Here is a 14,066-nt window from a genome sequence, read left to right as displayed (position 1 = left end):
CCCAGAGCAACACAGCACTGCCCCAGAGCAACACAGCACTGCCCCAGAGCAACACAGCACTGCCCCAGAGCAACACAGTACCATGAGCGTCCACACATAGGGCCACAGCCACACAGCACAGCATGGATTACCCAGCTCACATAGAGCCATCAGATCCCTCCACCCACCAGCTGCTCCCCAGCCCTGATGCTGCCCAGGTTTCTCCTTTCTGCTGCATGGGTAGGGCAGAAGGGGAGGATCACAGCACTCCGTTTCCAACACCACCTGCCCCTGGGCACCCACAGCACAGCACAGCACACACACACTGTGCACCACCAGCCCCATTCCTCCAGCTCCGAGCCGGGCTCCATGCAGCGCCCATGGCCCGGCTGTGCTGCAGGGGCTGCTTGTGCCAACGGGGGCAGGACCCAGCCCTGCTGCAGGGCGCACCTGGAACGAAGGAGACAAGAAGAGGAAGGAGAGCTCGGTGTGCTTTATGGGCACAGCCCATATGAGCTGTGCAGGGCCAGGAAGGCAGCACCCTGCGGGGAAAGCCGCTCCCCGCCCCCACACGGCGTCTGTGCCGGGCTGGGTCACGACACACGGCAGCCCATGAAGGGGGGGGCTCCTTACCTGCGGGCTCGGCGGTCTCGGCCCCTGGCCAGGCGGTCGGACAGGCGGCCGAGCAGAGCGGCCAGGCCCGGAGCTCCCCGCGGCAGCCAGGCCGCCAACCGCCGCCACAGCGCCGCGCCCCCCGCAGCCGCCATCAGCGCCGCGACTTCCGCTTCCGGGGCGGCGGGGGCTCGTGGGAGGGACGGAGCGGAGCGGGGTTGTGTCGTGCGGGTCGGGCCGCAGAACACAGCGGGCAGCACGGAGCGGACACGGAGCGGACACGGCCCCGCAGACACCCCCCGGTACTGCGGGATGAGCGGGCCCGCCCCAACCCGGGGCTGCACGGAGCGGGGTCGGGGCGGGGAGATGGAGCCGGGCGGCCCCGCCCCCCCGGGACACGCTCCAGGAGCGGCCTCGTGTCGGCTCCAACGCAGCCGCTGTTCCCAGAATCGCAACGTGTTGGTTCCCGGCTGGACCGGGCCCAAACGGGTCCGTCACATCAATGCACGGACACAGCGCGGAGTGTTGGAAGGGAAAGACAACGTTGTGCCCGAGCCCCTCGGGGGGCACCTCCACTTCGGCACCTCCAGTTCGTCCCCTCGGCTCTGGGGCACTGCCCGTCCCAGCACCCAGCCGCCCCTCGGAGCCCCCATCAGTCCATCCCCATCAGTCCATCCCCATCAGTCCATCCCCGCTAGTTCCCAAATGAGCAAATCGGTCCGAGGCCGTTCGTTCTCCCCTTCGGTTCTGCTGGGAAGTGCAGCCGAGGCCAGCGGCAGAACGGAATGTTGTGCTTGAAATAAACTCGGCCGAGCGCAGACATCCGATCCCACCCGACCCGCTGCCCGCGGGGATGGGGCTGCAGGACCCCCCGCACCCCCGGGATGGGGGCGGTCGGGCCGGGCGTCTCGCTGCTCCCAGCGAAAGAAGCCGAGGTGGGGACCCGGGGGTCCCTCAGAGTCTCTGTTCGGGGGTCCCGCGGAGCAGCACTGAGGGTTCAGGACCCCCGATCCGCTGCTGTGAGCCTCGGGACGGGAGTGGGGGGAGAGCGGGCAGGGGGCCTCGGTCCCCGGGCTGGCCGGGGACTCACCTCTTCTTAGAAGGAAAAGAGCATGAATGGGAGCGGGAGGGGGCGGCCGCGCTGCCCGGAATGGGCCGGCGGTGCCTGGCGCTGAGCCGAGCCGAGCCGAGCCGGGCGGGGCGCGGGGAGGGCGCCGGGGAGCATTACAAGAAGCCGCGCAGTTCCAGGAAGAACCCGAGGGCGGGCTCTCCGCCCGCTATAAGAGGCCTCCCCGGGCGGCCCCGGCAGCTTCACCGCCGTCCGCCGCCGCGGCCCGAGCCCCGGCCGCCACCGAGACCGGCACTGCGCCCCAGGTACTGGCACGGGACGGGAGCGGGGAGGCGGGCAGGGTACCCCCATGGAGGGGAGAAGCCGGGACTTGGGCTGCTCCCGGGAGGGATGTCGGTAACGTGTCCTGGGGAGTGGAGATGAGGGTGGAAGACATTCCGGGATGGAGGAGGGAAGGTCGGGCCGGGGGTGCCCCGAGAGGCGGGGGGTCGGTTCGGGGCTGCCGAGTCTCACCGCCGTCTGTGCCGCAGGTGATGGTGTAGCGGCCGCTGCTCCCGGCAGCAGCACCCCGAGCGCGCAAAGCTGGCTCCGTGCGCCATGGTCACCCACAGCAAGTTCCCCGCCGCCGGGATGAGCCGCCCCCTGGACACCAGCCTGCGCCTCAAGACGTTCAGCTCCAAGAGCGAGTACCAGCTGGTGGTGAACACCGTGCGCAAGCTGCAGGAGAGCGGCTTCTACTGGAGCACGGTGACGGGAGGCGAGGCCAACGTGCTGCTGAGCGCCGAGCCCGCCGGCACCTTCCTCATCAGGGACAGCTCGGACCAGCGGCACTTCTTCACCCTCAGCGTCAAGACGGAGTCGGGCACTAAAAACCTGCGCATCCAGTGCGAGGGCGGCAGCTTCTCTCTGCAGAGCGACCCCCGCAGCAACCAACCCGTGCCCCGCTTTGACTGCGTGCTGAAGCTGGTGCACCACTACATGCCGCCCACCCCCTGTGCCGGACCCGAGCAGCCCGGAGGGGCCCTGCACCCCAAACGCACCTATTACATTTATTCGGGTGGAGAGAAGATCCCGCTGGTGCTCAGCCGCCCGCTCTCCTCCAGCGTCTCCACTCTGCAGCACCTCTGCCGCAAGACTGTCAACGGGCACCTGGACTCCTATGAGAAGATGACTCAGCTGCCAGCTCCTATCAAGGAGTTTCTGGACCAGTACGATGCCCCCCTCTAAGGGGCTGGCAGAGGGAGATCACGCTACAAGCACAAGAGCAGGGGACGGGCGCGATGCCCGTGGCAGCAGGGACACGCAGGGCACGAGCAGCCTCTCCCCATGCAAGGAGAGGAGTGCAGGGGATGAGCTGCTGAGGACCCGGGGCTGAGCCTTGCAGCCCTTGTTGTGGGGGATGCTCCGGGGCAATGGGGCCGCTCCGGTCGGACTGTGGGTGCTGTAGTGCAGCCCAGGATGTACCCGCTAGGACTGTGCTGGAGTTGTGCTGGAGTTGTGCCCAAGAGAAGGACGTGCACCGGAGTCCAGCTGGTGCCTGACGCTGTTCCTCGGTTTTAAGGGGAAAGTGGTTTTTGCCCATACTGTACTTTACCTCTTGCTGCCTCCTTGTGGAAGCTCCTTTCACACCAGGCCCCAGGCTTGGAGGTTGCTGCCTTTTTGCCCTCGTTGCCATTATCCAGGAGACTAAGCCTTAATATTCTCCCAGTCTGGGTTACTGCACATCGTTCAGAGATGCTGGAAAGTAACGGTCCTGGTAGCACACCGTGAAGCCAGAGGGAAACAGTCGGTCCTGATGCCATGATGGAATCCTGCGTGCTCACACCTGCGTGGAAGCTGAAGGGCTGTGGTATCAGCACTGCTCTGTCACTCCTGAGCATGGCACACTGCTCCATGGGGCACCGGATCCTATGGGATCACAGCAGGAGGATGCCCTGAGTGCACCCCTCATCTGCGTCCGCCTGGAGAAGCAGTTGGGTGGTTGGTTTGGGGGTTGGTTTGGTCTTTTTTTGGCTTTTTTGGCTTTTTTTCTTTCTTTTTTTTTTTTGAACCGAAGGGATGTTTACAGGCCTACGTGAATCACTGTCTTTTATAAAGATTCCATCTTCACCTCCAGCCTTGAGGGCTGAGCAAAACCATGCTTGAAATTCAACCAAAACGAAACTCAGATGAAACTTTGCACATATTTATATTTATATTCAGAAAGGAAATGTTTCCATAATTTATAATAAAGAGCACTATTTTTTAATGAACCCCCCCCCTCCCTTTCCCCTCAATCTGGTCTGTTTCCTCCCGTTCTATCTTCGAGGCCGTGGCCCCCCCATGTGACGCACGTCCCCTCCCCCGGCCGCTGCCCTCGTGTGCGATGCCGGGATTGTGTTTACACCACGTAAGTGCCGGCTTCCTGGAGCCGCGGCGCTGGGTGATTCCTGCCACAGTGACTCACCGGCCGCGTGCGTAAGCGCTGCTCCATCGTTCAGGTATGTCTGAGCCCACCGCATCGACAGGACCGGCTGTGGACACACACACAGTGCGGCTGTGAAGGGTCCCCTGGGATACAGAACACGGTCCTGTCTCTGGGCTCATTGCCATGGCATGGAGTGCCCTGAGTGAAGGCATCCTCCCCGGAGCAGTGCTGTGCTCCATGTGCATCCTACCCTGCACTGAGCTTTGGGAGCCATGCGGTGGGCACAGCAATGCACTGAGAGGCACAGAGGTAGAAATGATCACTCCAAGCATCCTCTGTGCCACGCAGCCTCTCCACGACACCCCCAGGGCCACATGCACAGTGCTGGGCATTTCCATGCTGGGCATTGCATCCCGTGCTCCTGCCTGGGGAACCCCCAGCCACAACGCAAAGTGATTTCCCTTAGGAATTGCCCTGGAGCAGAGGGGTGGGGAGTGTGTCTCCCTTTGGTCACGGGTACGGACCAGTCTCAGTGACTATTTTGGTGCTGCTCTGCAGGGCCACAGCTCATGGGCTGCCAGGAAGAGCCTCGCAGCCTGCCTGGGCACCCGCCGGAGCTATGCAAGGAATGTCCATGCACGCGGGTGGCCGCCCGCCAGGCCCTGCTGAGGCACATCCCCACTCAGGGCTCCCCCGCTGCTCCTCAGCCCCTGGCAGCACCAGGACTTACATGGGAGAGGTGTGGGACAGCATCACTGCCACAGCCCGCAGCCCCCTGCAGAGGGACCGGGAGCATCGCGTGCAGCTGGATCTTTAAGTTGTTTTACCCAAGGTGCTGACAGGACCGAGTATCCCTGCTCTCAGGGGTGGACAGAGCTGCCTTGCATGGTCTGGAAATGGGCACGGCAGAGAAGGGAGCCATGGGGAACCCATAGGGATGAGCACCCCCAGCCTCCTAGCACGGGGCAGGCAGCATCCTGCCGGGGCAGGGCAATGAAACCACATCCCTATGAGAACAGTCCCAGCTCTGCACTTCCCAGCAAGGGCCCCGCGCTGTGCATAGCACTGCAACCCACAGCTGAACCGGGAGTCCGGGAAGCCCTGTGAGTGCCGCGGGGTTCTTGGAACACACCCAAGCTCACAGCGGTGGTGACGCTGCGGCCAGCGGGCAAATCCCTGCTGAAGGTTTCACAAACCCCCTCGCCTTCCCAAAGGAGCCAAACGGACTTGGCCCCACTTACGCAAGTGGCTGTTCAAGCTTGTCGCAGGCAGGCAGCCCCCCTGCCACGCTGAGCTCTGCACTGAGCTCCACGGGACACCCTGGCACAGCCCTGCACAGCAGCACAGCTGGAATGGAGGGGCCTGGGGACAGAATTACTGGCACCAGGAGGAAGCATCTACAGGGATGGCAAATCTGAGCCCTCCAGGGTCAGAGGGTGGCAGGAAACCTGCTCCATGGTGCGTACCAACATCTGCAGACCCAAAAACAGGAAACAACTGCAGCCTGTGATTGTGGCTGCCAGACAGCCCCCAGCCAAGCAGGCTGCTGGGAGGGCTCTGCCGGGCACACAGATCTGCCATAGGTAACCAGAGTGCACTGAAGCCCAGCCAGGCACATTGCAGGCTGCCCCCAGGGAGCAGGGAAGGCTCACAGGGCATTGCAGCCCTGCACAGCCCACCCAAGCCACCAGAGTGCTGGCAGCAGCTCTGTGCCTCCGCTGGAGCAGTGGCTGGGACAGGAGGGCAGCACCCTGCTTGGGGCCCTTCTACTCATGCTGTCTGCCTGTGGGCTCAAAGGCTCCAAGCTGCACTGCAGGCACTATCCCAGTGCTGGTCCATCAGACAGCCCAACAGAAAAGCCAACCCTGGGGCCAGACAGGACCTAGAGCCCACAGCATCTCGGAGGGATTGAAGGAAAGAGGGATGGAGAAAGAGGTCAGCATTGCATGGAGCACCCCTGGGCTGACAGGTAATTACCACTGGTGTCTCCTCTCCTTGCACTAGGGCAGGATGCACAGCCACTCGGGGTCAGTGGCAGTGAGCAGCAGGGCTGTTGCCCACCAGGGCTATGCAGCAAACCCCGATCTCACGGCACACCCCTCACGCATTTCCTCCTGCTCTGCTCCATGCTCTGCAGCGCCAGGACGTTCCCACATCCACCGCCACATTTCCCAGTAGGATGCAGGAAAGGGCTGTGCAGCAGCCGGGGACTTACTGTAAATGGCACCACCTGCTCCTTACATGGCAATTCCTCCTGTGGGGCCAGGGCCGTGGGGACAGTTGGGAACAGGGACTGAGACATCTGCTCCTTGGCACGTGCTGTTGGGAAGCTGGATCTCAGCCATGGTGCAGTGCTGTGGGGCTGGCTGTGGGTTCGGGGCAGCGGTGGGTCACTGTGCTGCCAAGGAGCAGCTCTGCACTTTGGTATTCCTGAGGCTCGTGGATGCTTTGTGCCCCATAGCATCCCCAGCTGCTCCAGGCTGCAGGCAGTGCGTGGCAGCAGCGGGACCTTGTGCTGGGCCAGGCCATGTTTTGGGTTGCAGAAGTTAACAGAGAAGCCTGTGTAAGTCACCATGGAAACCCCTCTCTGTTGCTGTATCTCCATCGAGACCCGCAGTAAACTGGTGGAGGGAGCCAGCAGCTGCAGATTCCTCACTTCTTCCATCAGCACTGCTGCTGGCAAAGCTGCACTGCCCAGGCTGCCTCCTGCCAGCAACACCCACTGGACCCTGCTGCTGCATGGGGCTGCAGGGCCGTGCCGTGCCCCCCATCCAGCTACCCCCGGGCAGCACACAGTGCCCCCATCCCTGAGGGCAATGCCAGGCTGGTGGTTCTGTGCCATGAGGAATCGGTGCAGCCCATGCTGGCAAGTGATGTGCGCCTGAAGCCATGCACGGCACTGGCTCCCAGTCCTGCAGGGGTACAGAGGGGTCCTGATACCCACATGCTGTATCATACAGTGCCCTGAGATGCTGCCATGCTCCCAGGGGGGCACAAACACAGAGTAATGACACCAGGGCCACCATGTCCTACCAGGGCTCAGAGCACAGGGTGGGCATGGGGCACCTCAGCTACACAGGCAGAGATCCCACTGCCCTCAGGGCAGGCTATGGGGGTGAAACCCCCCTTTCCCTCTGCCCCCCCCCCGTGCATCTCCGGAGCGATAGAGGAAGTTTTCATCCCGGCCGCAGCAGCTGGAGGCCCAAGAAAGTTCTGACATTTCAGAGGAACGTTTCAAACAAAGCCACGTTGCTGTGGCGATGGAAGCCGCAGGACGAGGCTGGGGCCACGGCCAGGGATGAGGAGCAGCAGCCCAGCACCAGAGGTGCTGTGGGACACGTCCCTGCCAGCCCCACTCCTGCCCATACCGGGGGCCCAGTGATGGGTGCTGCCATGGGACAGCTGTGCCCAGGGTGAGCTGAGGGTCCCAGAGTGCAAGAAGATCCCATCCCACTTTTCTGTGCTTTCTCTGTGCCAGTCCTGCTCCCTCCCCCTCTCCCCAGCAGTGACCTCAGTCTGGGCCACGCTGCTCCTGCACCATCATGGCAGGGAGAGCTGTGGCTCAGTGTCTGCTGGTGGCTGCAGTGTCTCTGGGCACAGGCACCAAGATGGCACAGCACGGGAGCTCCCCGCAGGGCTCCAGGCAGTGGGCAGCCGGCCGCCCTGGGTGTGTGTTTGCCGAGCACAGTGCGACGTCCTCGGATGACCCTGGCAGAGCAGCCGTGGGCAGGTGCCAAACCCCAGCCCTGGAGCATCCCTTGGCCTCACATCAGCCCTGGCCTCCTCCCTGTCACAGGAGCCGGCAGCTGTGATTCTCGCACACAGCCTGGGACTGGGCAACTGCATGTGGACCCAGCATCTGTGAGCCTGGCACTGCTGCTCCCTTGCCCAGCCCTGCTCACTTGCCCACTCCCACTGGTACAGAATGCCCTGGGGTCCTCCACACCATTCCTATGGCTCCAGAATACATGGGCAGAGGGCAGCTCCAGTCTGAATCCATGCCAGGTAACAGCCTGGAGAACGGAGCAAAGGGCTGGAGAGGTGCTCCTGGCTGAGGCACAGGAACTTTGCCCCATCACTGTGCCCCCATTTCAGTGCTCAGAGAAGGCTGTAAGATGAGCTGGAGCAGCAGGATGCCCACAGCCAGTCTGGCCAGGGAGCAGCAACCACTGTGTGCTGTTATCCAGAGTCTAAGCAGGAGCCCAATGGCTGCTCTCTGTGCTCCAGGTGAGGTGCTGTGCAGTGCTGCCACGCTGAGTTGAGAAGAGCATCATTAAACCTACAGCTGGGCACAGTGCAGAACCAGAAGGTGTGTCCTGTTGCCTGGGGCCATGTTCTACACATAGCAGGCCTGGGGATAACAGCCCCCATCCCTACCTGGCACCAGCTGGGCTGGGGGCTCCTCCATGCTGGGCAAAGACGGGTGTGCAGCTGATAGAGGTCACAGCTGGAGCAGATGTTCCCTGGAAGGACCCAGGGGCCCCATCTCAGCAGTTAATGAGTGGGAATGGGAGCACTTTACTGTAATTCCAGCAATTATATTGTTCATCCTTGGCAGCCGACACCAGTTGGTGTCCAGTGCCATGGGATCACAATAAGCCACCTGGCACAGAGACTTGGCAGCACGCCGTGCCTCCAGGCAGCCGGCCAAGGCTGGGCAATAAAGGGCTGCAGAGAGAGGTGTGAGGTACGGTAAGGGCCCGCCCCAGGAGTTCCTGTCACCCACCCAATATTGGTGCACAGGTGCCGGCCAGGAGGGTCCGTGGCCCTGCAGGGTGCTCCAGGAGAGCAGGGTACTGCAGCTGCCCCATGGAGGGCAGCGAGACACCAGCAGGGAGCCCACATACACAGGGCTCAGAGGGGGGCTCAGGGATGCCCCCCAAGCTGCCCTTCCTGCGCTGCCCACCCAGCTGTGCCCCTTGGGTGCTCCCCTGCCATCCCCAGGGCCATGCAGTAGCAGGGGGAGGTTGGCACCAAGGGGACACAGGAGCACGGGCCCTGCTGAGTCATCACTTTGCTGTTCTCATTTTTCCATGGTGCCGTTGTGCAGTTTGCTGGAAGCCAGTTAAGAACCATGACTAATCTGTTCTCAAAACAAGCACAAAGAGAGCAGAAAGGTTTGTGCAAACCCCGCGGGGAAGGAGGGCTGAATCACAGCTCCGGGCTGGAGACTGGAGAGCAGCTGGGAGCAGCTGGACGTGCCTGGGGCCGAGCAGCACCCGTGAGCAGCACCTGCACGGGCACAGGGTGGGCACAGGAGCTGCCAGGACCCCCACAAACAATGAAGCTGCACCAGGCAGAGCTGGGGAGCTGTGAGTGCTGGGGGTTGAGGAACATGGGGCCTTCGGGCATCAGGAAACATAGAGGAGCAGTGTGCAGGGTCTGCACTCCCATCCCATGTCCCCATCCCTGCAGCAGCCCACCTGCCTGGGAGACCCTGGGAAGGAGGCAGCAGGGGTTTGCTCTGGCCGGAATCGGGCATCCATTGATTTGCTGTTATTAAAACCAGAGCTGCTGTCGGGAACTCTGCAGTCTGGCTGCCCTTGCACACGCTTCCTGGAAGGGGCTGTCCCGAGTGCCCTCTCGGTCCCACCGAAGCACCTGGTGCATTCCTTGCCGTGGCGGATGGGACACGCAACTGCACTGAAGGGGGATGAGAACAGAAGGGAGCCCAATGCTCAGCACCTATGGTCACCCAGCACCCCGGCTGCTGTCCCCAATGTCCCCAGCTGTGCCAATGCAGCGATGCCAGCGGGGGGCAGAGGGCAGCCCCATCACCCCACATCTGGTTGTGGTGATAACAAGGGCACAGCAGCACCCGCTGCCCCTTTCATCTGCTTTGCTGAAGTGGGTTTACTGGAGAGGCGCAGTCATTGCTTCCAGCCTGGCGGGATGAATCACACATTGCAGGAATTCTGCCCAGGGGCTTTTCTGTAAGAGCGGTGGAATTTCGAAACGGCCAGAGGGAAGTCACAGCCCGTGCCCTCCCTGGGTGTGTGCGAACCAACACGCGGAGTGTGTCCCTGCTCCTTGCACAACCGCCCATGCAGGAGGTTCCTGTTCCCACCGCCCACACGTGCGATGCTCCCTTGCTCCTGTAGCCGCATCTGCAGCGCTATTGCGGGGCGCAGACCCCTCCGTGGGCGCCCCCTGCCAAAGGAGAGGGGTCCTTGGAGTCCCGAGGGCCTGGTTTCTCAGTGTGGTGCACTGGGTCCCCGGCTGCCCCAGCCGCGGGCAGAGTCCTGTGCTCACCGGCGCTGCCCATGCTCAGCATCTGTCATCTCAGCAGACAGACACGGTTCAGGGCCCCCCATCTGCTCTTACACCCACAAGCAGGTGCTGAGAGGAGGGGAAGCGTTCAGCCCCAGCTGCAGCGTGGACGCGGTCCCAGCAGCATTCCCCCTTCACCCAGCTTGCGGCACTGTGGGTGATGGGAGCAGTGGAGGCTGCGGTCCGGGGCTGCTCCCTGCAGAACCCCGGGGTACACCACTGAGTGTCCCCACAGGAGCTGATGCATCGAGCCCGGGTGGGCGGCAGGGCCGCGTGGATGTGGGTTTCCCTCAGTTTCTACACGTTGCAGAAACTCCTTCCCATGAGAGCGGAGGGGTTTCTTGATAAAGAGGGAAATACACTCAGAGCAGGAACTGAAACATCACCTTTGAGACTGGCGGCTCTTCCTCTAAGGCAGCCGCCCGGCAGCTTTACAGTAACAGGGCTGCAGGAGCAACACAGCTGCCCCCAGCCCTGTGACCACCATGCATGGCCCCATCTCCATCCTCCAGAACCTGAGCTGAGCACGTTGCTGCGGGGAAGCAGAGATAACGTCCTGCTTCCTGGCATCTCCCTTCCTGGACTAAAGCTGCTGGAGGGTGACATGCTCCAGGAGCAACCTGCATAGGGAGGCACCTTCCCAAGTGCCCCATTCCATACAGATCAGCTCCAGCAAGCCCTGCTTGCAGCATCCCCGCCGTGCTGGGGACACAGCCCAGTGCTGCAGACTTGCATCCCCGGTTCCACTCTGCACTGGCTGCTCCAACAGCACATCTGCTGCAGGCAGGCCCAGTGCAAGTGGCTCATGTGCAGGGCCCTGTGGGCACGGTGGTGCTTCCCAGCAGTGGTCATGGGCAGTGGCACCAGCCACAGCTGCAGCACTGCTTCCCAGAGGGCTGGTGATTTGCCTGCCCTGCTTTGCATGTCTGACGTGCCCAGGGACAGGGGGACGCTAAGCATGCATCATGTATGGGGTGTATGAGCAGTGCACTGCCACCACAGCAACCCCATGGCCCTGACCCCACAACAGGGCGCACGTGGAGCTGAGGCATCCCTGTGATGTCCCCCTGCCCCAGTGGCACTGAGCACACAGCAACGTCTCCGGTCTCTGCAAGAAAAGAGGTGAGGGACGAGGATCAGGACAAGGCAGGACTTTGGCCATAGGGAACTGCTTTATTTTGTTTTATGCTTTCCTGGAAATGAACAGCTGAAGGGGCCGCTCCTGTTGCCTTGCTGGGAAGCCACCGTTCCCTCCCCATCTGCCTTTCCGGGATGCTCCATGCCCAGGGACTGCCTACATCTCTCCCAGGAGCTGCTCACAACCCAGATAGACCCTGCAGCCACCTCTGGGGCTGCAGATTCAAACCTCTCCCAGACCCAGAAGGGCTCATTCAGCTGTCCTGAGACAGACAGCACCGACCCTCACACAGCAGAGCAGCCCTGGTCCCACAAGCTGTGCACAGATCCCCTCCCAGCAGGTAGCACCCAACAGCCCATGGGCTGCAAAACTGTGCCCTAAGGCTGAGCAGCCCCAGCCAGCCCCATGCATTAGCACCAGGTTGATTTATAGAAATCCAATGGCTGGGGCTGCCAGTGCCTCCTGCCAAACCTCATTAACGGCTGGCCTGGGAGCAAGGCAAACAGCTCATGCAGCAACAAGGAAATCCTTGTTTAAGCATTTCTGGCCATGCATGGCCCTTCCCCTCACACCCTGGGGAAGAAAAGAGGTGGAGGAGATGCAAGCCTCAGGCCCGGCTGGCACTGCCTGGGGTAGCCACAAGGAAGGAGGCAGCAGGGAACGCAGCACGGGCTGTGCAGGGTGGGAGCCCCCAGGAGGACTGGAAGCATCAGAAAGCGATGCGGGCACAGCACAGGGCTCCTGTCCTCTGCACCCTTGTGCCTCATTGCACTGTGTCTCCAGTCTCTGGTGCAGAGCAGCATGGATGGAGCTTCCAGACAGAGCCTCCCATCCCTTTGGTGACCCCACACAGAGCACAGCAGGCACTGGGCATGAAGGTCTGCATGAGGAAGCACTGGTGCCACCACTGGCCTGGGGGGCAGGCACGGGGCAGCAGCACGGCCATCCCATGGCCCTGGCACCAGCACTCTGCCAAGCAGCCTCAGCAGCCTGCATCCGCCTGCCCCATGTGTGGCGCGGGATCTATTTCATCATCTGGAGAAAAGCATTTACTGCCAATAAACGGGCTAATTAATTCTCCTCAAAGACCTCTCAATTATTCATCTTGGGCCACAGAGAAAACAATTACAGCGCTTACCTCAGCCCTGGCGGGGCCGGCATAGCAGCCGGCACAGGGCTGGGGCTGGCAGTAGGAAGGACACAGCGGGCAGCCAGCACTACATGGCACCCAGCCCCATGCAGCACCCTGCTTTCTTGAGTGCCGGCCCCTCACCAGCTGGACAAGCTGCCCAGGACACCGGGGTTGAAGTGCCAGCCATGTTGCCTGCCCATCCACACGGCTCACGCTTGCCCGCTGCTCGCAGCAGCAGGGATCATCTGCGAGGGGAATCGATGCTGCCTGCGCTGCTCATCACCATAGGGCACATCCCAAATCCACCCTCCTGCTTCCAGTTCCCACTGCATCCTCTCCTCCAGGACTGAGGCAGCACTTTGTGCCCACCCTGCAGCGGGCTCCTCTTCCCATCTTCACTCATCTGCCCCACACCTCCCGAACTGCAGCAGTTCAGGCTGCACCCCAGGGAGCAGTGCTGGGGAGCACTGGCTGCCCTGCATCCCACGGGAAGGGGCCGTGCTTGGGTCCCAGCCCGTGCCCATCTCATGCTGCCCCGCGTGGGGCTGAGTCCCTCCTCCCGCCGTGTCAGCAACATCTTGTGAAGGGAAATACATCGTAGTGCAAACACAGCGCTGCAAGGGCAGCCGGGATCCGCGTGCAGCGATCGCAGTGCACAGCTGCATCACCCGCACGGGCACTGCCATCCCTCTGCTCCCCGAGAACCCACGGATGGGACTCGAAGTTCTCCCCGGGGCCGTGCCCGTGGGCTCCTCCCGTTGTGACACCGTTGCCTCTTCTCTCCCAACACACCACAGCTGGGACCGGAGGGCACCGGAGCCGCTTCGGAGCTCCCCGCTCGATGCAGAGCTTGTGCCCGGCCCGGGCCCCCCGCCCGCCGCCCGCGGCGCTCCCACCTGCACCCGCCCGGGAAGGGTTAAGCGCAGCGCGGCCCCCACCCCCCCAAGGCAGCCAAGGGGCGGGCCTGTCGGGAAGCCGGGATTTCTGCAGTGGTTTTACTGGAAAAGTTGTTGCCGGCGGAGGGAGGGGTCACCGGGCGGCCCCGCGACCGGCAGGTTGGATGGGGCGCCCGGCGTGGGGCGGCTGCAGCCCGGCGTGCGGCGGAACGAGGCATCGCTGGAGCCCTCCCCGTCCCCTCCCTCGCAGCCCCCGCTGGGCACGGCTCCCCGTCCGCAGCGGCTCGGGGCTGCCGCCGCCCGGCCTTGGGACCGCTCCGCCGGGACGAACCGGCCCCGGCACGGCAGGGCTGCCCCGGGGAGAGCGCTGGGGACGAACGGTCGCGCTCTGCCGGGACGGGATGGGTGCTGCCGGGCGCCCCCCAGCGCGAGGTTGGATGTGTGCTCGGGTTCGTTGGGTGCTGCAGGTGTAAGGAGCTGCTGGAGCACCCCAAAGAGCTTGAATCGATCTGGCATAGGTGGCAGCACAGCCCTGCATGGCGTGGTGCAACACAGCACAGTGC

At 62.9% G+C, this 14,066-nt stretch overlaps 2 protein-coding genes across 2 annotated transcripts in view; one reads left to right on the top strand and one right to left on the bottom strand.

Annotated features, from left to right (window-relative positions):
• Positions 1-861, bottom strand: part of PGS1 (phosphatidylglycerophosphate synthase 1) — a 16,410-nt gene extending 15,549 nt beyond the window's left edge. Inside the window, exon 1 of the mRNA XM_015879912.2 lies at positions 613-861. Within this exon, the coding sequence (XP_015735398.1) occupies positions 613-746 (134 nt within the window). The 5' untranslated portion in view covers positions 747-861. The remainder of the gene's footprint in view (positions 1-612) is intronic.
• A 966-nt stretch (positions 862-1,827) lies between these two features.
• On the top strand, positions 1,828-3,912 carry SOCS3 (suppressor of cytokine signaling 3). Its single transcript, XM_015879913.2, has 2 exons — positions 1,828-1,965; positions 2,191-3,912. The coding sequence occupies exon 2, from the start codon at positions 2,258-2,260 to the stop codon at positions 2,885-2,887; it is 630 nt and encodes a 209-aa protein (XP_015735399.1). The 5' UTR covers positions 1,828-1,965; positions 2,191-2,257; the 3' UTR covers positions 2,888-3,912.
• Positions 3,913-14,066: the final 10,154 nt, after the last annotated feature.

This window comes from Coturnix japonica, chromosome 18 (genome assembly GCF_001577835.2).
Source record: "Coturnix japonica isolate 7356 chromosome 18, Coturnix japonica 2.1, whole genome shotgun sequence".
Classification (NCBI taxonomy): Eukaryota; Metazoa; Chordata; class Aves; order Galliformes; family Phasianidae; genus Coturnix; species Coturnix japonica.
The sequence above is the reverse complement of the archived record's forward strand: the minus strand, read 5'-3'. Positions and strand labels throughout refer to the sequence as shown.